Source organism: Stegostoma tigrinum, chromosome 13 (assembly GCF_030684315.1).
Source record: "Stegostoma tigrinum isolate sSteTig4 chromosome 13, sSteTig4.hap1, whole genome shotgun sequence".
Classification (NCBI taxonomy): domain Eukaryota; kingdom Metazoa; phylum Chordata; class Chondrichthyes; order Orectolobiformes; family Stegostomatidae; genus Stegostoma; species Stegostoma tigrinum.
This window is the reverse complement of record NC_081366.1, coordinates 67,698,596-67,723,960: the sequence shown is the minus strand read 5'-3', so window position 1 is coordinate 67,723,960 and position 25,365 is coordinate 67,698,596. Positions and strand designations below refer to the sequence as shown.

Sequence of the window (25,365 nt, the reverse complement as noted above, 5' to 3'; positions counted from 1 at the left end):
AACTAAACTTTAAGCAAAGACAATTACAAGCATCTCCAGAACAGATATTCTGTTAAGTCCCAATGCATGACTTTAACAGCATGCCGTAATTGAATGTAAGCACATTGCCATATGTAAGTAACAAACAGAAGCAAAAGCATTTTTAAAAAAACTTTGTATCAACCTTAAAGGAAGATGTGTGTTAAGAATTAATGACTATAAAAAAAAACAACTCATATTTAATATAATTGGGCCACATTAAAAATACAGACAAAGGTTACAAACTTTCTGAATTAGACACCGATACAAGGGAAAAAAAAAACACCTTCTGCCATTGATGTCAGTATAAACATTAAATATTGCTCCTTTCTGGACCAGTATAGATTTTTTTGTAAGGTCACCAAAATAATCTCCCTCTACCCAATTACAGCTACCTCAATAAAAGTACCCTAATCAGAGTGGTTGGTATCCACAAAATATAACCCGACTTATGGCCTGTAGGATTACACTTGTAAATTTACAATCACAACATTGAAAAACAGCATAAACATTCTAAATGTGGTTTGCATTGTCCAACCTGTAGGGCCTCATTTGTGTACATGCTGCTGTTTAGTCTGCTCAATCTACAAGATGCAGTGCAGCAATTCACCGAAGATCTTTAGGTGACACCTTCCAAACCTATGATCGTTTCCAACTAGAAAGACAAGGGAAACAGATACATGGGAACACCATCGTCTGCAAATTCCCCTCCATGCCAATTACTATTTTGACTTGGAAATATATTGTCGTTCGTTCAGTGTTGTTACATCAAAATCATGGAATTACCTCCCTAAAGGCATTGTGGGTCTACTTACAGTAGATGGACTGCAGTGGTTCAAGGCAGCAGCTTATCAACACCTTCTCTAGGACAACCAGGAATAGGAAATATGACCAGCCAATGCCCACGTCCGACAGTGAATTAAAACACATTCAGAGACCTGGAGCTGCACATTAAAGTGCAAGTGGGAATAATGACTTATACTGAAGCCCTCTGCACACTACCTGCTAGAAACGACATTTGCAGTGAACCTCTTTGACAGGGTTATCAGTAATTTTAATTTTGAGTGAGAGTGTAATATCAACTTTAGCATCACAGCAGCCTCATTAATGTTGAAATGACATGTGTCTGCATAAATATTGCTCATTCTATACCAACACTCAAGCAAAATACCCTGTCTACTAGCTGTTTCTATTCTCACAAAACATTAAAGAGACTCTGTAGCAGGTCTGTGGAGCGTCTATGCTTGGTTCGCAATAAGTGACAACACCTCCCAGTCACAAGCCGCTTCAACTCCCCCTCCCATTCCCTGGACAACATGTCCATCCTGGGCTTCCTCCAGTGTCACAACGGTGCCACCCAGAAACTGGAAGAACAGCACCTCATATTCTGCCTTGGAAACCTACAACCCAATGGTCTCAATCTGGACTTTACAAGCTTCACAATCTCCCCACCCCCCAACCCTCCCGCCACCCTAATCTCATGCCAAGACCAGTGCTCCCTCTTGTCCTGGCCTCCTTGACCTGTCCATCTTCTTTCCCACCTATCCGATCCTCCCACCTCACTGACCAACTCTCACCCTCACTTCCTACCTGCACTCATCCCTGCCTCCTTGACCAATCCATCTTCCCTCCCACCTACTCACCCCTCCATCCTCACTGACCAACCCCCATGCCAATACCCTACCTACACTCATCTTTACTAGCTTCATCCCCGCCTCCTTGACCTGCCCATCTTCTGTCTGCCTATCTCCTCCTCTATACACCTTCCATCATTGCCTCCCCCTCTCTCTATTTATTTCAGAGCCCCCTTAACCTCCCCCCATTTCTGTAGAAGGGTCCAGACCCAAAACGTCTGCTTTCCTGCTCCTCTGGTGCTGTCTGGCCTGCTGTGTTCATCCAGCTCTACACCTTGTTATCTCAGACTCCAGCATCAGCAGTTCCTACTCTCTCATTAGCCAACTGGGCACTTCATAAGACCCTAAGCACTTTTTTAACCCTGTCTAGATTTAGCCTTTGCACGGCATCAGGCCAAGCAAAACTGCTTATTGTAAGTCATAAAGAAACTTGTTCAATACTTGCGAAAAATAGAAGAATGATGCTGGGGCTCAAAGGATTAATTTATGAGGGGGAGTTGTATCAGGTGGATCTGCATTTTGTGGAGTTTAAAAAGATTATGACTTGGTGCAATTGGAATGTTTAGAATTCCATGTGGTGGGCAAAAAAAAGACACTATTTCCTCTGGTGGAAGTAGTCAACAAAAATGAGGCAAGACCTTAGAATTAGAGTGAAGTTGTTCAATAGAAACAAAGTGAAATCTGTAACTCTTAGCCTCAATTCCTTTTTGGGGAAGGGTGTTGATTAAAAATAAATCATGGATTTTTGTTAAGCAAGAGTAGTATGGGAACAAAGGTAGATAAAAAGGAGATAAGATATTAAGTCAGCCAACAAAAGCCAGCATAAATGGACTGGTATTGCATTCAATCATGTCATACCGACCCTCAAGAGTGACCTGGTTTTGTCAATATGTCACTATACTCCACAACGCGCAAGTCAAAACAGAGAATTGCTTACCTATATGTATGGTCAGAGACGAAAGCTTAATCCCAACCCAACATACTTGGGTGTGATTCAAGACAGGGCTTGTGTCTCTCAGGTAGCATCTGAAGAAAACAGTGGTCAAAACCAGATGCAATGCATTAACCAAAATTACTAGATTGTCATGGGGCAGCACTACCGCAACACTCTGGTCCTCACCACTTACTCTATCATCCTCTGCAGGAGAGTACCATGCACCTGTCTGGTTTCTCTCTCTCTCTCGCTCTCTCTCCCCCCACAGACACACTTTATTAACATTCATTTGCACCATAACTAGAACCTTTCTCTCACTCATTCACTCACTCTCTCCTGACCTTATCAACACACCTGTTGCCAGCCTCCAATCAGCATCCCAAAGCAACCTTTCCTGAGCAACATCCAACAGCACCTGTGCTTTGGATTAAAGGAATATAAAAAAGGAATGAGAAGTTACTAATCAATCCATTGTGACAAATGCCATCTGTCAGATAGCAGGGCTTGAACTATCAGAGTGTGACGATGGTCCTTTTTAAACAGGTTCTGGATCCTGGCTCGTCCTGAACAGCCAACCAGTGGGACCTCAATACAAAACCACTTCAGTAACATGAAAAGATACAAAGAATCCTGCACATTACCAAGGAATGACCCCTCTGCAACCTAATGGTAGACAAAGTGAGCAAAATAGGAACCTATTATTTGCTTTGGGATTTGCATTTGTTAAAATAAACTCCCAGTTCTCTGCGCACAGCGTTACACCTTGAGCTGTCTGTCTATGGAGTGATGGGGACAGTACAAACTACAAAGTTCACTTCCAGACGTCCTCTCTCAACTGGCAAATACAATGGGCTACTTTGCATTTTAGAGAGTTGAAAAGGTAGAAGAACAATAGAAATGTAAAGAGTAAACAAGCCTGAACAATCATATCATAACCCTTTCGGGTAGTGACTTCTCAACCTGCAACATAATGAAATGCTCAGACTCACAGATTATTCTCCAACAGTTCGGTTTCTTGTGCAACTGGTTAGTTTACCGTCTTGAAGGCTTCTGCATGTGGCTGTTTTGTTCATTAAATCTTCCCGACTGAATGTTGGGAAATCTAAATTAAAATGGGGTGGTTCAGGGCTACCATTTCTGTTTATTTCTACAAACAGCCTTGGAATGAAAGTATATTTTGGGCCACAATCACTTCTGACACTGTAGGTTGTGCCACATGGTCAGAATTCTCTCCCTCCCTCTAGGAGGCATCCTGCAAGTACAGACAGCACAATGTCAAGGAAGAGTTATCCAGTGTTCTTACCTTAACTGACGCACCAAAAACAGATTAGCTGTTAAAACTTCCATCACATGCAGATTGAAAGGTCACCATTAGGCAACCAAAGTAATTCACTGCCTGTAAAATGCTTAGGAATATTCCAAGAAAACACTTCCTTCACTTCATAGCAATGACTTATATAGCAAATGACAACAGGATCAGTGATAGGTTTCCAACATGGGCACGCTCAAGTGAACTAAATAAGAAATTTAATTCCAGCAGTCGAGGCACTTCCTGACAAATGCTGGAACAGATTAGTGGTAGGCCTTTTCCAACAGAAACAAATCTGCACTCCGTTTAAAGCCAATTGCCTCATTCATCCCAGCAATATTTCAATTAAACTGATTTACCGAACAATACCAGGAAGTACTTCCCCATACTTCTTCCTAACAGTGTAGTGGGATCTTTCATGCCCTGAGGAGGCAGGCAAAGCCAAAAAGATGACACTTTGACCATCACAGCATACCCTCAGTACTGCATTAGGATCATGTGCTCAAGTAGCTAGAGTGGAAATTTAATGCAATGCCTTGTTGAATATATTGCCAAACAAGCCAGGGCTGAATCCTTCACCTAACTGAATACTTTCCAGTCATGATACTGGCAATGGATGAATCTTCAGTCTCTTGCTTCCTGCTGCTGCAGGAAAGTGATGGGAAAAAAAGCATTTCCTTATTTTTCTACCATCATTAGAGTTTAACTTTACTGAATTCCCTTTGAAATCTTTCACTAATCAAACCTAAGTTAGTTAGCAGTATAAACGATGATCGTCCATTTCTGATTGACTAGCTGCAAACTATTTGACCCACTTCCAAAATTTGACAGCATACAAGGAGAGAAACCAAAGAGCACATTTTGTATGGGAAAGGGTAGCATACGCTCCTGTGGTATTGATCACTGTGGCCAAGACATGTTCTGCTTTCTAACTAGTGGCTTCTTTATGGCAGATAACAAGGTGTAGAGCTAGGTGAACACAGCTGGCCAAGCAGCAGAGCAGAAAGGCTGACGTTTTGGGCCTAGACCTTTCTTCAGAAAAGGCCAGGCAGCACATAACCTTTAGGGTCTGATTTGCACTGGCTGAGAAACTTGAGCTCCACATATAGACTTGGTATTTTGAGATTTGTATTGGTCCTGAAAGTCTGTCCATCATTGGGTGAAAACCAAAAATGAGCAATCTTTAGCTTGTAATTGCTCCTCTGAGCAATTTTCTTTTTGATCGACTGTTCTTTCAAAACTAGTAATACACAGAATGCTTGCAAAGTCTTAAAGTTGGAGATAGAAAGCAATTACTTCACGGCACTCAAGTTTTAAGTCTCAGAATTACCTGCATAGTGGAGGGCAAGCAATAGTTCTAGGCTTTGTCACCACAGGGAGCAGTCTGGACTTTGATGACTCAAGAAGCATAATACAATGCTTTTTGTAGTATGGGTTTCTGTGGACGGTATCACTCTGGAAAAAGCAGCCTGAGTTACGTAGTGCATGAGGTTTACCTCAGGAAATTTGCTTTATTGGAATGGGCAAACACAGGCAATATCGAAATCCTTAAAAATTGATGAGTCATTTCTACACTGTCACATCTCTGTCCATTAAAAGAAACACAAAGCGAAAATAGCAGATTTAGGGCTGAATGGCCTTTCGAGCCTGCTTTGCCTTTCAAAATAATCATGACTGATCATCTAATTCAGTTCCCTGTTTCCACTTTCTCCCAATAATCTTTGATTCCTTTAGCCCTAAGATCTGTAACTCCTTGAAAATAAAGTGATTTGGCCTCAACCACTTGCTGTGGCAGTGTTCCAGAGGTTCACCACTCTCTGGGTGCAGAGATTTCTCCTCCTCCTCCTCAGTCCTAAATAGCATATCCAGTATCTTTGGACCATGTCTCCTGATTTGAGGTTTTCTAAATGATCAGGTTTACACTTTCCAACCATTAAGCAAACACAGGTGGCTGTAAATTGGAGGCTGTCAGCCACCGAAGTTGTCAAATTTCAGCTTTTGGTTTTAAAAATTGCGCAGAAGTTAAGATGTTAAATTAGAATGAAGGAAGACTATGTTAGTTTACTGTCTGAATTAAAAAGCGATCTTGCTTATTATGAATGGTGTACCAAAATTAAGAACGAAGAACAAAGAAAATTTCAGCACAGGTACAGGCCCTTCAGCCCTCCAAGTCTGTGCTGATCGAGATCCTGTCTAACCTGTCATCTATTTTCTAAGGGTCTGTATCCCTTTGCTCCCTGCCCATCAATATACCCGTCCAGGTACATCTTAAAAGACACTGTCATGTCTGCATCTACCACCTCCACTGGTAACACGTTCCAGGCACCCACCACTCTCCATGTAAAGAACTTTCCACGCATATCGCCCCTAAACTTTCCTCCTCTCACTTTGAACTCATGACCCCTAGTAATTGAGTCCTCCACTGTGGGAAAAAGTTTCTTGCTATTCACCTTGTCTATACCCCTCATGATTTTGTAGACCTCAAATCAGGTCCACCCCTCAATCTCCGTCTTTCTAATGAAAATAATCCTCATCTACTCAACCTTTCTTCATAGCTAGCGCCCTCCATACCAAGCAACATCCTGGTGAACCTCCTCTGCACCCTTTCCAAAGCATCCACATCCTTTTGGTAAAGTGGCAACCAGAGTTCTTCGAGGAGGTCACGAGACAGGTTGAGGAGGGTCGAGCAGTGGATGTGGTGTACATGGACTTCATCAAGGCATTTGATAAGATTCCCCATGGCAGGCTCATTCATAAAGTCAGGAGGTATGGGATACAGGGTGATTTGGCTGTCTGGATTCAGAATTGGTTGGCTGACTGGAGGCAGAAGGTGGTCGTAGATGGTAAGTATTCTGCCTGAAGGTCAGTGCTGAGCGGTGTCCCACAGGGCTCTGTTCTTGGGCCTCTGCTCCTTGTATTTTTTATTGGATGACTTGGATGAGGAGGTTGAGGGACGAGTTAGTATGCTTGCTGAAGACACAAAGGTTGGAGGTGCGGTTGATAGTATCGAGGGCTATTGCAGGCTTCAGCGAGACATCGACAGTATGCAGAGCTAGGCTGAGAAATGGCAGATGGAGTTCAACCTGGATAAATGCGGAATGATGCATTTTGGAAGGTCGAACTTAAATGCTGAATATAGGATTAAAGGCAGGATTCTCGGCAGTGTGGAGGAACAGCAGGATCTTGGTGCTCGAGTGCATTGCTCCCTCAAAGTTGCCACCCAAGTGGATAAGGTTGTTAAGAAAACATATGGTGTTTTGGCTTTCATTAACAGGGGGATCGAGTTTAAGAGCCGCGAGGTTTTACTGCAGCTCTACAAAACCCTGGTTAGACCACACTTGGAATATTGTGTCCAGTTCCGGTCGCCCTATTATAGGAAAGACGTGGAGGCTTTGGAGAGGGTGCAAAGGAGGTTTAGCAGGATGGTGCCTGGACTAGAGGGCTTGTCTTACGAGGAGAGGTTGACTGAGATCGGACTTTTCTCACTGGAGAGAAGGAGGAAGTGAGGTGACCTGATCGAGGTGTACAAAGGTAATGAGAGGCATGGATAGAGTCGATAGCCAGAGACTTTTCCCCAGGGCAGGAGTGACTGCCACAAGGGGTCATAGTTTTAAGGTGTTAGGAGGAAGGTATAGAGGAGACGTCAGAGTGAGGTTCTTCACCCAGAGAGTTGTGAGCACATGGAATGTTTTGCCAGTGGTAGTCGTAGAAGCAGAGACATTAGTGACATTTAAGCGACTGCTGGACATGCACATGTAGAGCAGTGAATTGAGGGGAATGTAGGTTAGGTTTTTTTATTTTTGGATTAGGATTAATCCACTGCACAACATCGTGGGCCGAAGGGCCTGCCTGTGCTGTACTTTTCTACGTTCTATGTTCAGAACTGCATGCAGTACTCTAAATGTGGCCGAACCAAAGTCTTATACAACAGGCTATGACCTGCCAACTCTTGTACTCATTACCCCATCCAATGAAGGAAAGCATGCCAAATGCCTCCTTGACCACTCTATTGACCTGCATTGCCACCTTCAGGGAACAATGGAGCTGAACACCCAGATCTCTCTGAACATCAATTGTCCCCACGACTTTTCCATTTACTGTATAGTTTACTCTTGAATTAGATCTTCCAAAATGCATCACCTCGCATTTGCCCGGATTGAACTCCATCTGCCAATTAAGGAGAGTTCATTGTGCCATTTTGCTGTTAGTTGATGTTCAGGTATTCTGATAGCTAGTTTCCTTCGTGTCTTGTCCGACGTAATGTTTGTGGCAGTAGTTGCATAGTATTTTGTAAACCACGTTGATTCTGCATGCTGTTGGAATGGGGTCTTTAATTCTTGTTAGTGCTTGTCGTAGAGTGGCTGTGGGCTACCATGATTCCTCGAGGTCTTAGGAGTCTAATTGTCAGTTCTGATAGGTTCTTAAATGGAGGCCAGTGTGTCAGGCTGTACTGTGTCCTCTTGATACAAAATGTCTGAACGAGAACAAGCCACCTCAGCAAGCAAGTCAACAACTTCACCCACAACCCAAGATACAAATCATTGCCAAAACTTCAAATGAAACGTGCTCCATCGACCATCTAGTTTTGTATAAAGTGATTTTGGGGCTTGGACCAATTGGGTGCTACCCTCCAATTACCATCTGCTAGTGTTGAGTTAATTCTGGCAGTCTGATGTACTCTCCATAACATGGTCCTTCAGAGGAGGTGGGCTCAAGGACAGTGAGATCCTGGAGGAAGAAAGCTCCCCTGCATAAAATGTGGAAGATGAAAAGAGGAATAACGAGGAGAGAGCTGACACTTAACAGCGAGATGTCTCAATCACTGGGAAGAAGATTTTCCTCTTCTCCCTCATAGCCTCCACCATTAGATTCAGAACAGTAATGAGGCAAGCATCGATCCTCTCCTAGTGGATATGGAAATCTGGAACACAGGAACAATCAGCCAGTCAAGCCTACCCCACTATTCGACATGACCACAGCCAATGGAAAACTTTGATGCCTTCTATCCTCCAACAATTTCCATAGCCCTGCATCCACTGGTAATCAGAAATCTATCAACGTCTATCTTATTGAAAGACTAAACTTCCAGAGCACTCTGCGGTAGAGAATTCCAAAAGTTCACAACCCTCTGAACAAACTAAAAATTCTCTTCATCTCAGGCCTACGTGCACCCCACTTACTTTTCATAATGCTCCATAGTTCTGGACTCCACAATCAAGGGAAATATCTCACCAGCATGGATGGTCACTTTTCAGACAGAAGGCCTGTGACCAGCGGTGTGCCACAAGGATCGGTGCTGGGTCCACTGATTTTTTGTCATTTATAGAGATGATTTGGATGTGAATGTTTTAAGTTTGCAGATGACACCAAAATTGGTCGTGTCACGGACAGTGAAGAAGTTTACCTCAGAGTACCATGGGACCTTGATCGGACGGGCAAATAAGCCAAGGAGTGGCAGATGGAGTTTAATCTAGATAGTTGCAAGATGCTGCACTTTGGTATGGCTAAGGAGGGCAGGACTTATATATTTAATGGTAAGATCCTGGGAAGTGCTGCTGAACAAGGAACCTTTGGGGTACAGGTTCATAGTTCTTCAAAAGCAGGGTTGCAGGTAGACAGGGCAGTGAAGGTGGTGTTAGGTACACTTGCCTTTATTGGTCACTGCATTGAATATAAGAGTTGGGAGTACATATTGTGGCAGCACAGGGCATTGGTTAGGTCACTTTTGGAATACAGCATTCAGTTCTAGTCTCCCTGCTATAGGAAAGTTGTTAGGAAACTTGAAAGGATGCAGAAAAGCTTTACAAGGATGTTGCCAGGGTTGGAGGGTTTGAACTATGGGGAGACAGACTGAATAGTCTGGGGCAATCTTCCCTGGAGTACAGGCTGAGAGGTGACCTTATAGAAATTTAGAAAATCATTGGGGGAAGGCATGGATAGGGTGAACAGCCAAGGTCATTTCCACAAAAGTAGGGGAGTCCAAAACTAGAGGGCACAGGTTTAAATTGAGAGGGAAAAGATTTAAAAGGGACTTAAAGGGGCAATTTTTTTTATGCAGAAAGTAGTGCATGTATGGAATGAGCTGCCATAGGTGGTGTTCAAAACAGATGCAATTGCAACATTTAAAAGGCATTTGATGAATACGTAAACAGGAAGGGTTTAAGAGGGATATGAGCCAAATACTGGCACACAGAACTAAATTAATGTAAGATATCTGGTCAACACGGACAAGTTGGACCAAAAGGTCTGTTTCCATACTGTGCATCACTATGACTATGATCTTGTCCATTTGTTTAAGTATTTTCTAAGTTTCAATACCTTTAACCCTCATTCTTCAAAACTCTACAGAATACAGACCTAGTTTGTCCCATCTCTTCATATGACAGTCCCACCTTCCAGGAAGGAAGTCTGGTGACCTTTCATTGCATTCCTGCAACGGCAATAGTATCTTTCCTGAAATAGGGAGACTAAAACTGCACATGTTACTTCAGGTTCACTCTAATCAAGCCATTATAAAATTGAAGTAAGACTTCAAAAACTCCTATACTCAAATCACCTTGCAACAATCGTTAACATTCCATCAGCCTTCCTAACAGCTTGCTGCAACTGTGTTAGCCTTCAATGACTTATTAACAAAGACACCTTGGTCCTGTGTACATTTAAACTTTCAAACTACTTACAAAGTTAAGAAATGCTCTACAAGTGAATAACCACACATTTTCCCAATTAGTATTCCATCTGCCATGTTTTTGCTTGTTCACTTAGTCTGTCCAAATCCTCTTGAAACCGCTTTACATCTTCCTCAGCACACACTGGACTGAAGATTTCTCATAGAAATATCAGAACATAAGTATTAAAAGCATCCACTGCCTCGACCACTGATGCTCAGTTGCAGCAGTGTGTCCTATCTACAAGATGCACTGCAGAAATTCAAAGATCCTCAAACAGCACATTCCAAACACACAACTACTTCCAGCTAGAAGGACAAGGGCAGCAGATATATAGGAACACTACCACCTTCAAGTTCCCCTCCAAGCCACACAGGATCCTGACTTGGAAATATAATCGCTGTCTCTTCACCATCACTGGGTCCAAATCCTGGAATTCCCTCCCTGATGGCATTGTGCATCAACCCACAGCAGGTGGGCTGCAGTGGTTCAAGAAGGCAGCTCACCACCATCTTCAAGGGCAGCTAGGGATGGGCAATACATGTTGTTCAGCCAGTGACGCTCACATCCACAAATTTAAAAAAAGACAAACCAATATAGATAAGTTAATCATTTTTAAAATGTTAATACTGAGCATTAGAAATTTCAGTTACTGAACAAATTGAGATGCATGGGATCCATGGCGCGGATTCAGAATTGGCTTGCCCGTGGAAGACAGCCAGCCATGGTTGAACCATGTTTTTCATGCTGGAGGTTCATGACTAGTGACGTTCTGCAGAGTTCCAAAATATGACCTCTGCTGTTTGAGACATACATATAAATGACTTGAAGAAAATGCAGATGGGTGAGTTAGTAAGTTTGCAGACAATACAAAGATCGGTGGAGTTGTGGATAGTGTAGAATATTATCAAAGAATACAGCAGGATATAAATCAGTTGCAGATATGGACGGATAAATAGCAAATGGAGCTTAATTTGGGTAAATGTGAGGTGCTTCACTTCGAGAGATCAAATGGTAAGGAAAAGTATACAGTTAATCGCAGGACTCTGATCAGGATTGATGTATACAGGGATCTTGGGGTTCAAGTCCACAGCTCCCTGACAGGAGCTACGCAACTAGGTCAGGTGGTAAAGAAAGCATATGGCATGCTTGACTTTATTGGTCAGGGAATTGAGTGCAAATGTCAGGATTATAAGACTTTGGTTAGGCCACACTTAGAGTATTGCATTCAAATCTGGTTACTACATTACAGGAAGGATGTGGAGGCTTTGGAGAGAGTGCAGACGAGGTTTACCAGGATGCTGCCTGGATTAGAAGGTATAAACCATCTGGGGAGACGGCAGCTGAGGGGAGACTTGATAGAAGTCTAAAATTATGGGATGCATAGATAGGGTTGACAAACAGAATCTTTTTGCCAGAGGTGAAATGTCTAAAACTTGGGGAAACGCTTTGAAGGTGAAAAGGGGTAAGTTCAAAGGAGATGTGAGGAGCAAGTTTGTTTCTTTAAAAAGACGGAGTGGCAGGACTCTGGAACGGACTATCAGTGATGGTAGTGGAGGCAGATACAATAGGGGCATTTAAGGGATTTTAAATAAGCATATGATCATGCAAGGAATGGAGGGATACAGACGAATGGCAGGCAGAAGAGATTAGTTTCATTCAGTGTCAGGCTTGGCACAACGTCATGGGTTGAAGGGCCCATTCCAGTACTGGACATTTCTATGTTCTTAAATAAAGAAAAGAAACCAAAATGTTTTCAAAATCTTCTGACTGGGTAGGTTAGTTCAACTCCTTTTGGCATTTATTTTTGATGGTTAGTTCTCCTAATTCAGTCAGAATTGACTGTTGTCATCAATTTTCTAGCTACTTATTTTGTATCTGATTTGTATATCCCATACCTCCTCATGATTTGAAGGTAGCATAATGTCAGCCAATCTACTTTTCCTTACCATTTGATGTCTCAAAGTGAAAATTCATCAACAGGAACTTCTATTAGTTTATTCCAATCAATGTTAATTAAGAAAAGATGTCATGGTCTACACACATCAATTTTATAAAGTATATTTAAGTGAAATATTTGTCAGCTATTCTCAGTACTATTGTTCGCCCTTACATAGTTTTTATTAATTTTTTAACAATGTTAATAGTGTTAGTCAACATAATTCTTCATGTCATTTCAAACATTATGCTCTTTCATATTGCACTTCAACTTTAATTTCAGCAGCAGTATGAAGCTGGACATACATGTTTTGGGGGCACTCAAAAAACTGTCATAAAGAAGGCTTCCAAAAACAAAAATGCTTACTCTCAAAAACTGCTCATTCCGGCAGGTTCCAGTCTTCCCAAGGGTGAGCTTCACCATTAGTTGCAATATTGTTACTTAGGAAAAAAAACAGTGACAGCATGTCACAGCCAATCTATGTTTGCAAACTTTAGATTTTTATTGGACCGTGAAATGAGCTAATTCCAAATTTTCTCATTCACCAAATGTCTACTTTGTTTCCTGTAACACCTGTCCCTGATTCTAATCAATTGCACTGAAACCCTTATCCACACGACTGTTATACCTATACTCCACCATTCTAATGTTTTCCTGCCCACCATCACCCCTTAAATCACCATGAAACTTGAACTCATCCACATCTCTACTGTCCATATCTTAGGCCAGAGAAAGGATCCTTCATGCGTCAACCCTGTGCTCACTCACCTACATCAGTTCCAGTTGCCTCAGTTGTAAAAGTCACAAATCTCTTTATGTATTTGACCCTTTATCTCTGCAAACCTCCTGCAGTTCCATAAACCTCAAATCTCTGCAGCTCCAATTCTGGCCTCTTGTGCAACCCTGACTTTCACTGTTCTATCACGGGCAGCCGTATTTTCAGCTGCTAGAGCCTTAGCTCTGTAATGCCCTGAAAAAAACTTACACAATTCTCTTCCTTTATAACTCTTCTTTAACAAACAAGCAATTTAACTAACCTTTTACTTTACAGGCATATGCATACTTGACATTTATTTAACATGCACGCATAAATCAGACTGAGAATGCACCTTGATTGTCTTGTAGCTCTAAGAGGCCAAAGTCCAAAATAAATGGTAGACGCAGCGGCACAGAGCAGCAAGTTAGGAGTTTTTAAAATGTTTATTTTTTAAAAAATTGATTTGAAGCAAAAAAAATGGAAAAAAGTGAAGATAAAAGCAGAGGAGACTGGGGAAGCATGGTTAAAACACTTCATATAGATAGTACTATTTTTGGAGAAATTAAGTGACCCAAACACTGAATTTTATTGAGTCAGAAATAGACATATTTCACTTTGACATATCTATAGAAGGAAATACTGCCAGGGCAAGTCACCTTGGCTTCGCTGAATTGAAAAAGAACAGGCATGGAAAGGGGGGCTGAATGCACTCCATCAGTTTTCAAACAACTGTAGTTGTCAAACTTGAACTGAAAGCTGACTTGGACAGAGAGGAAGACAATATTGTTCCAGAACTGCCTGGAATCAATGGGGTAAAGGGTATGAGATGCACATTGTAGGTATTGGCTCATTTAAAAAAAAAGAGAGTGGCCAGCCCAGAGAACAATGGCTGCTGACATCCTAAAGGGTTCAAGCATCCGGAACCGAGCACTGTAATTATTAGGTATAAGCACAAGCAGGCAGAGAAGCATCTTCAGGCAGAGCAGCTCAACTCTAAATGTTAGAAATTTTTACAGAAATTTTAAAAAAACTTTATACAACATAAACAAACTCTCTCTCTCAAACCATTTCCACTCCCCCTCCCATTCTCTTGATGACATGTCCATCATGGGCCTCCTGCACTGCCACAATGATGCCACCCGAAGGTTGCAGGAACAGCAACTCATATTCCGCCTGGGAACCCTGCAGCCATATGGTATCAATGTGGACTTCACCAGTTTCAAAATCTCCCCTTCCCCCACTGCATCCCTAAACCAGCCCAGTTCATCCCCTCCCCCCACTGCACCACACAACCAGCCCAGCTCTTCCCCTCTACCCACTGCATCCCAAAACCAGTCCAACCTGTCTCTGCCTCCCTAACCGGTTCTTCCTCTCACCCATCCCTTCCTCCCACCCCAAGCCGCACCCCCAGCTACCTACTAACCTCATCCCACCTCCTTGACCTGTCCGTCTTCCCTGGACTGACCTATCCCCTCCCTACCTCCCCACCTACACCCTCTCCACCTATCTTCTTTACTCTCCATCTTCGGTCCGCCTCCCCCTCTCTCCCTATTTATTCCAGTTCCCTCCCCCCATCCCCCTCTCTGATGAAGGGTCTAGGCCCGAAACGTCAGCTTTTGTGCTCCTGAGATGCTGCTTGGCCTGCTGTGTTCATCCAGCCTCACATTTTATTATCTCTCTCTCTCTCTGGTTTGTCGTCATTTTATTAATGTGCCACTTCTCAAGAACTGTGTTGTGCACGCATGTGTGTAGATATGTATATACAAACTGCTGCGAATACTGCAGATCCCACCTAGCTTAATCAGTCTGGGTGGAGAATCTGAGTGACATACTGCTGCACTGTATAAATCTGCTGTAGCCTTGGCACTGAAAAGACACGTTAACAGCTTTTCATTAGTTGTGACCCAGATAGGCATTGCATGAGAAAAAGCACAATCCATTTGAAAATCTGCTACAGTGCCTGAATCAGCATTCTACAGGCAAACCGAAACAAACAATTGGTTTTAGGTTCCCACTGGAAAATAATGGGAATTTCAGACCTCAAAAAAAAAAATCACATTGAAAGCTCTCATTCATCTCATTTTACTGTCAAAAAAGCTGAAGTCCCAATTGCAAGAACCAAACTTTAAACTGTAATCTACTGTAGAATTTCTGTTCAAAAACAGCAAACTCTAAAGAAACAAACAGGAAGCTTTTTGTTTACCTTAACCCCACTATTTCTCAAAATGTTGGATCATCCATCTGCCAGGGTCTGCATACAAAAAACGTTGACAATGTTTACCTTGTACAAGACGATAGAACTTATAACCTTAACTGTTTGGAGTTACCTGTCTTAACAAACACACCATCTCTCCTTTATGGGAAAACAGAGCATTACAGACTCCAGTTTCTGTGCACGAATGCGAAGGCAAAGTCTGGTAGAAGTGATGTGGCACGTCAAGTCACAAAAGCCCTGGCCCAACATCAATATTCAATGTCACATTTCAAAAAGAGCAGCAGCTTGAAAAGCAGTTCAAAAATTGTGTATGAAAACTGAATGCAGATTACATCACACTTTGATTTTGTTGGAATCTGAAATATTAATCAGAGAGACTGAGCTACACAAACTATTACAGCAATGCACATCCAAGCTGTTTAATAGCTCATCCCTGCTTTCTACAACATAAATATTTAATGTGTTCTAGTAGTCCTGTTTATAATTCATTAGTTCAGCCCTCCACTATGAAATGTACACAACAGCATGATACTATTATACCTCATAGGCCAAACTAATTAAACTGTTTTAAAAGTCGCTCCATGTAGTTGAGATATTTATGAAAAACAAACTTTACCTCATTACACTCGTAAAAATTGACACAATTTTTAAACTGTATATCATCAAGCAGAATTGTGCTTATAGGCACCTTTATAAGCAGTTACTAACGATCACAAATTTTGTTTTTTCAGAAGTTCTAATGACAAGGGATGTAGCGAGGTACCCTGATGATATTAGTTAGGTCACTGACTTTTAAAAAAAAAAGCGTTTCTGGCTACAGTCCCCAAAACCTTAGCACACCCGTCTCCTGATCTACCTGACCCCACTCCAAAACACCACCCCCAGAACCAAACGCCCTCCGTTTTACTTCTACCTTCTGTGTAGCAGCTTGACGAGAAGATTGTACTGGGAGGTCTGAAGATGTAAGGCAGGTATCGAGAGAAGCATTTCATCTTCCAAAAGGAAATAAGAGCAGCTTCTTCAGTCCACGTGGATGGCACTTTTCATTCCTCCCCACCTTGCATGCGGATTTATTCTTTCACAGCTCGCCTGGGCTGATGGAGATGGAAGCTGGTCATGGCGTGGAGACAGATTCACCATACTTGCCTCCTCAGACACCAGGGTACAGAGGTTTGCGTTTCGAGAGGAAAGCCATTTAAATCCCAAGGCACCAGGATGTTTAAGTCATTGGCCGTTGTCCATCAGTTCTGAAAATGCTGACTAAGAGCACTATAAACCATTCAAAGCAATGATGCTAAAACACACCCATGTCACAAGAACTGCAAGTTAGTAGCAACCAAGTCAATATTAACCCTTTCTGAACCAAAAAAATAAAATGTAGCAGAAACAGATATTTTCCAAAATTAATAAAAATAATGCACCACAAGCTTTAATCTTCGAGCAAACGTGAAGGTAAAAATGCAAAAAAAAAACCTTTAAAGCAATTCCCTGTTTAGAGTACTAGTCGTTTGCATGCAGTATAATCGAGACGCTTGGAGACAGCTCCCTTCTCCAATTTCAAGCCACGCAGACTGCAAGCCCTGCTGAAGCCTGCTCCCATTAATCTAAGCAGTCACGTTAGAGGCTGTACAGAAGGGAAACCTTGCAACCAATTACCAGCATCTTACGTAGTCGTGGGAAAAAAAGCCACCCTGTACTGCTAACGGAAATGCCAGTGCTCACTCTTCAAGTGTTAAAAAGCACAACATTTTTGTCAGATTCGGTGTTTAAAGGTTTATCCAGATAATAACTGCTCGCATTTGTATAGCGCCGTTAACGAAGTAAAATGTCTCAAGGGTCTTCAGCGGAATGTTATTAGCCAAAATGTTACACTGAGATATTAGAACAGGTAACCGAAGCCTAGCCAATAAGGTTAATTCCAAGCAGCGCCTTAGAGGAGGAGTCAGGCAGAGAGGATATCGAACAGAGGACAGGAACAAGTCTTTCGGCCCACCACGTCTCCACCAACATAACGAATTACCTAAAACTCGGAGCTATTTGCAGTTATCAATATTGCACCAGGCAAGCTAGTCGTATATAGAACATGTTGCCCTAGGTAGAGGGCTTTACAACTTGTTGTTTTATGTTCTGTCTCCTAAAGAATTGTGAATTCAGGGCTGCTTTCTTTTATTTCACCCATTTTCCTAGGCAGTTTGTTCAGATATATTATTACACGCCTCTGGAGCAGGTGGGCCTTGAACCCAGGCCTCTTGGCCCTGGGGTATGGACTCTACCACTGTGCCTTAAGAGTGGTATTTGGTGATCTGAACTCTGAGGCACCAGGAACTATCAAGGTTCTAGTCTTTATCAATTAACTAATAAATTAATCCATTCAATCCTGTCATTAACTCAAAAACTAGCTGCAGCGATCAATGCTAGAGAATCACTTCATCTGTAAACTCAAGTTTGTAAGATGGTAACAGTGAAACTAACAGATTTGGTACATTAAAAACAAACTCATTGGGATCAGAGATAATGGGAACTGCAGATGCTGGAGAATCCAAGATAACAAAATGTGGAGCTGGATGAACACAGCAGGCCAAGCAGCATCTCAAAAGCACAAAAGCTGACGTTTTGGGCCTAGACCCTTCATCAGAGAGGGTGAGGAAGAAGGGTCTAGGCCCGAACTGTCAGCTTTTGTGCTCCTGAGATGCTGCTTGGCCTGCTGTGTTCATCCAGCTCCACACTTTGTTCTCATTGGGATCAGGTTCATTTACAGCTTCAGATTTTGAACCTGGAGTTCATGATGTTCTGAGAATTTTGTTTGGCTGCACAAAACCAACCAAGCATTCCCTACAAACTGTGTTTTTGCTTGTTCAATGGATATGGGGATCATTAGCAGTCACAGCATTTTCTGCTGCTATGAAATGGCTTTGGGAAGGCATCTTCTTGAACTGCTAAAGTCTATGTGGTGTAGGTTACACCATGTTGTTAAGAAGCACACAGCAATGAAACAATGGCAATATAGGTACAAATCTGGATAGCATCTGGTTTGAAAGAGAACTTGCAGGTGGTGATGTTCCCATACTTTTGCTGGCTTTGTCCTTCCAGTTGGTAGAGGTCACCGGTTTGGAAGGTGCTGGTAGAAGCATCGGCAAATTGCTAAACAGTGTCAACTTCTTGAGGTAATAAAATGTGAGGCTGGATGAACACAGCAGGCCAAGCAGCATCTCAGGAGCACAAAAGCTGACGTTTTGGGCCTAGACCCTTCTTCCTCACCCTCTCTGATGAAGGGTCTAGGCCCAAAACGTCAGCTTTTGTGCTTTTGAGATGCTGCTTGGCCTGCTGTGTTCATCTAGCCTCACATTTTATTATCTCCTCAACTTCTTGAGGGTTGTTGGAGCTGCACTCATCCAGGCAGTCAGGAAATAAGTTACTTGCTGCATAATTCCTAGTCTCCTGCATTTGCGTCTGTAGCACAGTTTTTACAGAGTTGAATCTGTTAATTTTATGGTTACTACTAACTCCATGATGGGATGAATTCAGTAAAGGTAATGCCATTGAAGATCAAAGGAGATAGTTACATTGTCTTTCTTTGGAGCTGTTCATTGCTAGGTACTTGTGTTTCATAAAATGTTTATTCCCAGCTTTTGCTGACATATTAGCATTTTAAAGAACCATTCTCTAAAGCTTCTGCATTAAAATTCTGACCCAGTCTTTCAAATTCTTCCTTCCCAATGATCTCATTCTTCCCCATCTCTGTATGCTCATCCAGCCCTACAACCTCTGCACTTCCAATTCTAACTTCTCATGCATCTACAATATTCATTCCTTCAACACTGACTCCAGAGCCTATGCTCAGAGTTCTCAGATACCCTTACTAAACACTCCTCTATCCCTCTCTCTTCCTTTATGATGTTACTCAAAACCTGCTTTAATAAAATTTTTGGTTACTTGTCTTAACATATTCTTAAGTGGTTCAATGTCAAATACTATTTTGTAATACCCCATGAAATGTCCAGGAGCATTTCATCGTGTTGAAGGTGCCAGATAAATATAATTCATTGTTTCTCTTGATTTACATCAAGATTTCTGTATAAGCACATTCATCCATACACAGCATTCCTCACTCTTCAAGTCACTGACATTCTGTGTCATGGGTAATGGATTAAAATTTAAAATACAATTGCACTTTTCCCAAGTACTATAAGCCAACAAACAATAAGACATGAACAGGCTGCATGCAGTCTGTGAAATGCAGTTGACTTGGGAGAATGAATAAACATGCTGAAGTGTTGCTTGAACAGGAGGCACATATGTAGAACTTTATCCTTAACTATGAGTAGAGCTTAGATCAGGATGAATGGTATATATAAAAATGAAGCATTTCCAGCTCTGGATTTTTTTTTTGTCACAGTGCACAAGGAATTAAAATCAGCTCATATACAGAAAATTATATTACAGCTTAGCTTATTGCAAATTGCTAAATTGTGGTATTATCTCTCAAAGGATTTGGCCAAACAATTCAAAATTGTTAAATGAATAATAACAACAACATCTTATATATAATAACATAATGAATAAAAAGATGTTGTCATGCTTTCTCAGAGATATTAAACTGAGAAGACTTATGAAGTTAACGCTTATCTAAATTTGTTTAATTGGTCCAAGTTTATCTAACCTAGCTGTTTCAAATAAGCTTTCATAGATTGTTTTGTAGGCCAGATTGCGCCCGTAGCAATTGATAAAGAAAGCCACCAAATAACAACACATGGTGTATCATAGCAATTACAATCACTTTAGACAATCTTAGAGGATTTCACTGGGGTAACCGTTATTTTGGAAAAAAAAGTCAGGTGATTTTCAAAATGTGACTGGATGGAAGGACAGGATTGAGTGTAATGTTCTGTTGATGCTAGGAAATTGTGTTTTGTCAGTTGTGTGGTGTAGCAGGGCTCTCCACTAGCCAGATATATCTCAATGCAGTTCTTCTTAAGCAGTCCTTAGGGTGACTTGCCTCCTCCCCAGTTTGATGAGTTCTGGGATGGCCAAGAAATTCAATATGTGATTTCAGATTCTCCCACAATGTTGGACAGATGGTGTTTAAAGGGGAAAGCAGACAAGGTGTTTCGAGTTTTCTATGTGCTCCTTCCATCACTGACTTCTCTCTGCGTATTCCCAATGAAATCTCTCAACGTGTTTAATGCATTCTCAAATAAAGCTTATCCATTTTGGTCAGTAACATGCCAGGGACTCCCACTTCTTCAGGAACGGTAGGAGGGTATTCTTAAAGCGCTTTTGCCATCCTCCTAGGCATTTCCTGATGTGACTGAGTTCCAAGTAGAGCAGTTGCTTTGGGAGTCTGCTCCTAGCCAGTGGAGCTTGTTTTGACTGATTAGTGTATCAAGCTAGACATACCAGCCTGAGAAAACATGCTACTGTTGGGACCACTTTCTTGTTTCTAGGTTTGGAGGATCTTGTGTAGGCTCTGTTAGTGATATTTCTCAAGTGCTTTGAGGTGTTGTAGATTGTCCAGTGTTCTAAAACATATAGGAGTATGGCATCACTGCTTTCTAGCAGACCATGAGTTTTAGTCTTTTGGTTTGGAATCCTGGTTCTCAAACACCTTTCTCTTCAGTCAGCCAAATTGACAGAGTTGGCTTATTGGAGGTAATGATGAATTTCATCATCTGTTGTCTGTGTTCATGAGGCTCACGAGGTATGGAAAATGGTCAGTTTTTTTCTAAGATCTCATTCAAACTTAATCAACAGGAGCATGAATTGTGATGCAAGACCTGCTTGGTAGATTACCTTAGCTGTTCCAGGTGATAGCGAAAGCTTATTTTATGATTTGTTTCAGGAAGAAAGTTGATTTGACAATGGTTGTGGTCCACATTGGTACCAACAACATAGATAGGAAGAAGGGTGAGTTTCTGAAAGCAGATTTCGGGGGATTAAGAATGAAATTAAAAAGTAGATCCTGAAAGGCAATAATTTCAAGATTACTCCCAGTGCCAAACACTAGTGAGGATAAGAACGGGAGGATTGATCAATTGAACACATGGCTGAAGAACCGGTGTAGGAGTAAGGGCATCAGATTTCTAAGGAATTAGCACTGGTTCTGGGGCAAGTGGGACCTGTACAAACCGGATAGGTTATACCTTATGGACTGGGACTGATATCCTCAGCAGTAGATTGTTAGTGCTGTTAGGATGAGCTTAAACTTGCCTGACAGGGTTGTAGGAACCAGAGGGTGTAACCCAAATTGGAAGGATATAGAGTTGGGAACAAGAAGTCAAACTGATATTCAGGAGACTAGAAGATAGAAGAAACAAAGATGCGTATGCTTCAAAAGCATAATGATGTTAAAAAGGTAAAGTTAAGGGTGCTCTACTTGAGTGTACATAGCATTTGCAAAAAGTTTGGTGATCTAAAGGCACAATAGAGACATGTGGGAATGATCTAATTGCCATTACAGAAACATGGTGTATAATGACCAGGACTGGGAACTGAATATTCAAGGATAATTGACATTTAAGAAGGTCAGACAGGAAGGAAAAGGAGGCGGAGTTGTGCGGATGACAGGGGATGGAATCAGTAAATTAGGAAAGAAGGCTCTCAGGTAGGAAAAATAATGTATGACATCAGTTTGGGTGCAGTGGAGAAACATCAAGGGGCTGCAGACAGTGTGGAGTTATTTATAGGTCAACAAATAGTCATGGTTATGTGGGTCATGTCATTAATCAGGAGATGACAGAAGATGTAACATTGGAAATATAATTATCATAGATGACTTCAATCTGCATTGTGTAAATACATTGAGGACTAAAGCTATGGAGAGCGAATTTCGGCAGTGTGTTCAGGATGGTTTTTCAAAGTGGTATCTTACGGAAGCAGCTACAGGGCATTTTATTTTAGATGTCGTATCATGTAATAAAAAAGGACTATTTTAACAACCATTAAAAGTGAGGTCATTGAACTTGAAGCAAGGATGATCAATTTGAATATGGAAAACTATGAGGCACAAATTGGCTGAGGGGTATTGGGAAAATACATTAAAATACATGACAGCGCATAGGCAACAGGATAGTCTTTAAATAACATCTACATGACTTAATGCAATTATACATTCTTTCAAGGGACAGAAAATATTTTTTAAAAATCAGCCAAATGCAGCTAAGAAAGGAAGTCGAAAATTGTATGAGATTAAAAGCAAAGACCCATGAAGTTGCCAGAAATATCAGTAATTCTGAAGATTGGGAGGTTTACAGAAACAAAGGAGGACGAACAAACTGATAAAGAAAAGGGAGAACAGAATATCGAATGCAATTGAGCAAAACATAAATTGGATTGTAAAAGCTTTTGTAGGTGACTAAAAAGAAAATGTTTGGCTCAAATGAATAAAGTCCATTTCAAGCGGAGTCAGGAGAACTTATGACAGGAAAATAGAGAAATGGCAGAGAAGCTAAAGAATTACTCCATATCTGCTTGTCCCGAGGAAGATACCAGAAATCTCACAGAAGTAGAGATTCAAGTGACTAGGGAGAATGAGAAGTTGAAGTTTAATTAGCACTGGTAAGAAGATTGTACTGGAGAAATTAATGGGCTGAGAATTTAGAAATCCCCACAAACTGATGGTCTACAATCCAGTGTGTTGAAGGAGGTGGCTTTAGAAATAGTCAATGCATTGGTGATTATCGTTAAAAATTCTCTTGATTCTGGAATTATTCCTTTTGTCTAGGAGATAGCAAATGTCACCTCAAAAAAGGGGTGAGAGAAAACACAGGAAACCATAACCTTTCATCAGCAGTAAGGAAAATGCTAGTATCTATCATAAATAATGGGATAAATAGATCCCTGGTCGATGATGATCTGATTGGGCACAGCCAGCAATGGGTTTATAAATGGAAATAGTGCTCGACAAACTTGGAATTTTTTGACTATGTCATAACAAAATTGATAAAGGAGAGTCCATAGACATATTATACTTAGACTTGCAAAAGTTTTTGATTATGTTCCTCATATAGGCTGGTTAGAAAGGCAGTGTACCGGCATGGACTAATCTTTGGCTAACAGACAGAAAACATGGAGTAGAAATAAATGAATCATTCTTGTGCTGGCAGGCTATGACTAGTGGGGTACTGCAAGGATCAGGTCTCTGGCCCCAACTGTTTATAATATATGAGAATGGTTTGAAGGTGGGGACGAAGTGTAATAATTACAAATTTGCAGATCATACAAAGCTATGAGGGAACATGTGTTGCGAGGAAGATGTAAAGTGGTTTCATGAGAATGTAGACAGGCTTAGTGAATGGGCAATAACAATGGAATGTATGTCAGAAAATGTAAGGTTATCCACTTTGGTAAGACAAACAGATAAGCAGAGTATCTCTTAAATGGTACATGGTTGCAATGTGTAAATGTACATACAGGGACCTAGGTCCTTGTCAATAAGTCACTGAACATTAATATGCAGGTGCAGCAAGCTCTAGGAAAGGCAAATGGAACATTGGCCTTTACTGTAAAAGGATTGGGCTACAATAGTAAAATCTCGCCTCAATTTTATAGGAGTTTGCTTATACCTCCCCTAGATATTGTGTGCAATTTTGGTCTCCTTAATTTAGAAAAGATATTACAGATACCATGGAAGGAGTGTCTGGAAGGTGGGACTGTCCAATGAAGGGAGGTTCAGCAAACTGGGCCTGTTTTCTCTAGAGAATTGAAGAACAAGGGCTGGTTTCATTGAAACCTGTAAAATACTAAGGCATGGATAGGTAAACAAAGGAAAGATGTTTCCCCTGGTTGAAGAGTTCAGAACTAGGAGCACAACTTTAAAATAAGGAGGATGCCAAGATGAGGATTTATTTTTAAAACTTTGGAATTCTCTATCTTAGAGGGCTGTGTCTTTGAATATGTTTAAGGTAGAGATTGATAGATTTCTGATTACCAGTGCATACAAGATTATGGGGATGGGGTGTGTAAAAGGCATTGAAGTACTCAATCAGCCATGATCTTATTGAATGGCAGGGATGACTCATTGGACTGAGTGGCCTATTCTGTTTCTATGTTCATATAACCTGAAGCACAACTTCCGAGTGATAGCACATAAATTTTATGAGCATAACGAAGCTCAGTGATTGAACTTGGAGTGGTTTTGGTTTTGGTTTTGGTTTTGGCAGTGTAGGTTGAAGGGCTTCCAATTTATTCTGTAAATTATCTTCAGAGCTAAGGGTAGTTTGCTGGATATGAAAAGTGCAGCAAGTGAAATGAAGAAGAGGGTAGAAAGAATGAGATAATCATGACTGGTCAGAGTTGAAGAGACATGGCCCACAGGAAGGAGGATACTTGCTTAGAGGCTCCATTGATAGGTGAAATGCCTTGGATGGATTGAATGTAGAAAATAGGAGCAGGCATAGGCTATACAGCCCTTTAAACCTGTTTCACCATTCAACATGATCATGGCTGACAATCAAACAGTATTTTGATCCCACTTTTTCTCCAATACCATTTGACCGCTTTAACCCCAAGAACTATATTTAACCCCTTCTTGAGAATATTCAATATTTTGGTCTCAACTGCTCTGTGGTAGAGGGTTTCACAGACTCACCATTCTTTGGGTGAAGAAATTTCTCATCTAAGTTCTAAATGGTCTACCCCATATCCTCAAATTGAGACTCCTGGTTCTGGACTCGTTGGTCATTGGGAACATTCTTCCTGCATTTATCCTGACTAGTCCAGTTAGAATTTTAGACATATCTATAAAATCACCTCCATTCTTCTAAACTCTGACATAACTCCACAGAGGTCAGTATCCTGTCACCCTTTATTTAAAAGTGGCATGTCCTTGACACTGATCTAGCTCTCTGAGTGGCAGGATGTCTGACACTCCTATGTTTATTTATCAGCCAGGGC

At 41.3% G+C, this 25,365-nt stretch overlaps 1 protein-coding gene across 2 annotated transcripts in view; it reads right to left on the bottom strand.

Annotated features, from left to right (window-relative positions):
• Positions 1-25,365, bottom strand: part of LOC125458425 (serine/threonine-protein phosphatase 2A 55 kDa regulatory subunit B beta isoform) — a 525,757-nt gene that overhangs the window by 403,963 nt on the left and 96,429 nt on the right. Inside the window, exon 1 of one of the 2 annotated variants that reach the window (XM_048543681.2) lies at positions 16,388-17,017. The exons of the other annotated variant lie outside the window; for it this stretch is intronic. Coding sequence (XP_048399638.1) covers positions 16,388-16,466 — 79 coding nt within the window. The 5' untranslated portion in view covers positions 16,467-17,017. Of the gene's footprint in view, positions 1-16,387; positions 17,018-25,365 lie in introns of those variants that run through there. 2 annotated transcript variants of the gene reach the window in all.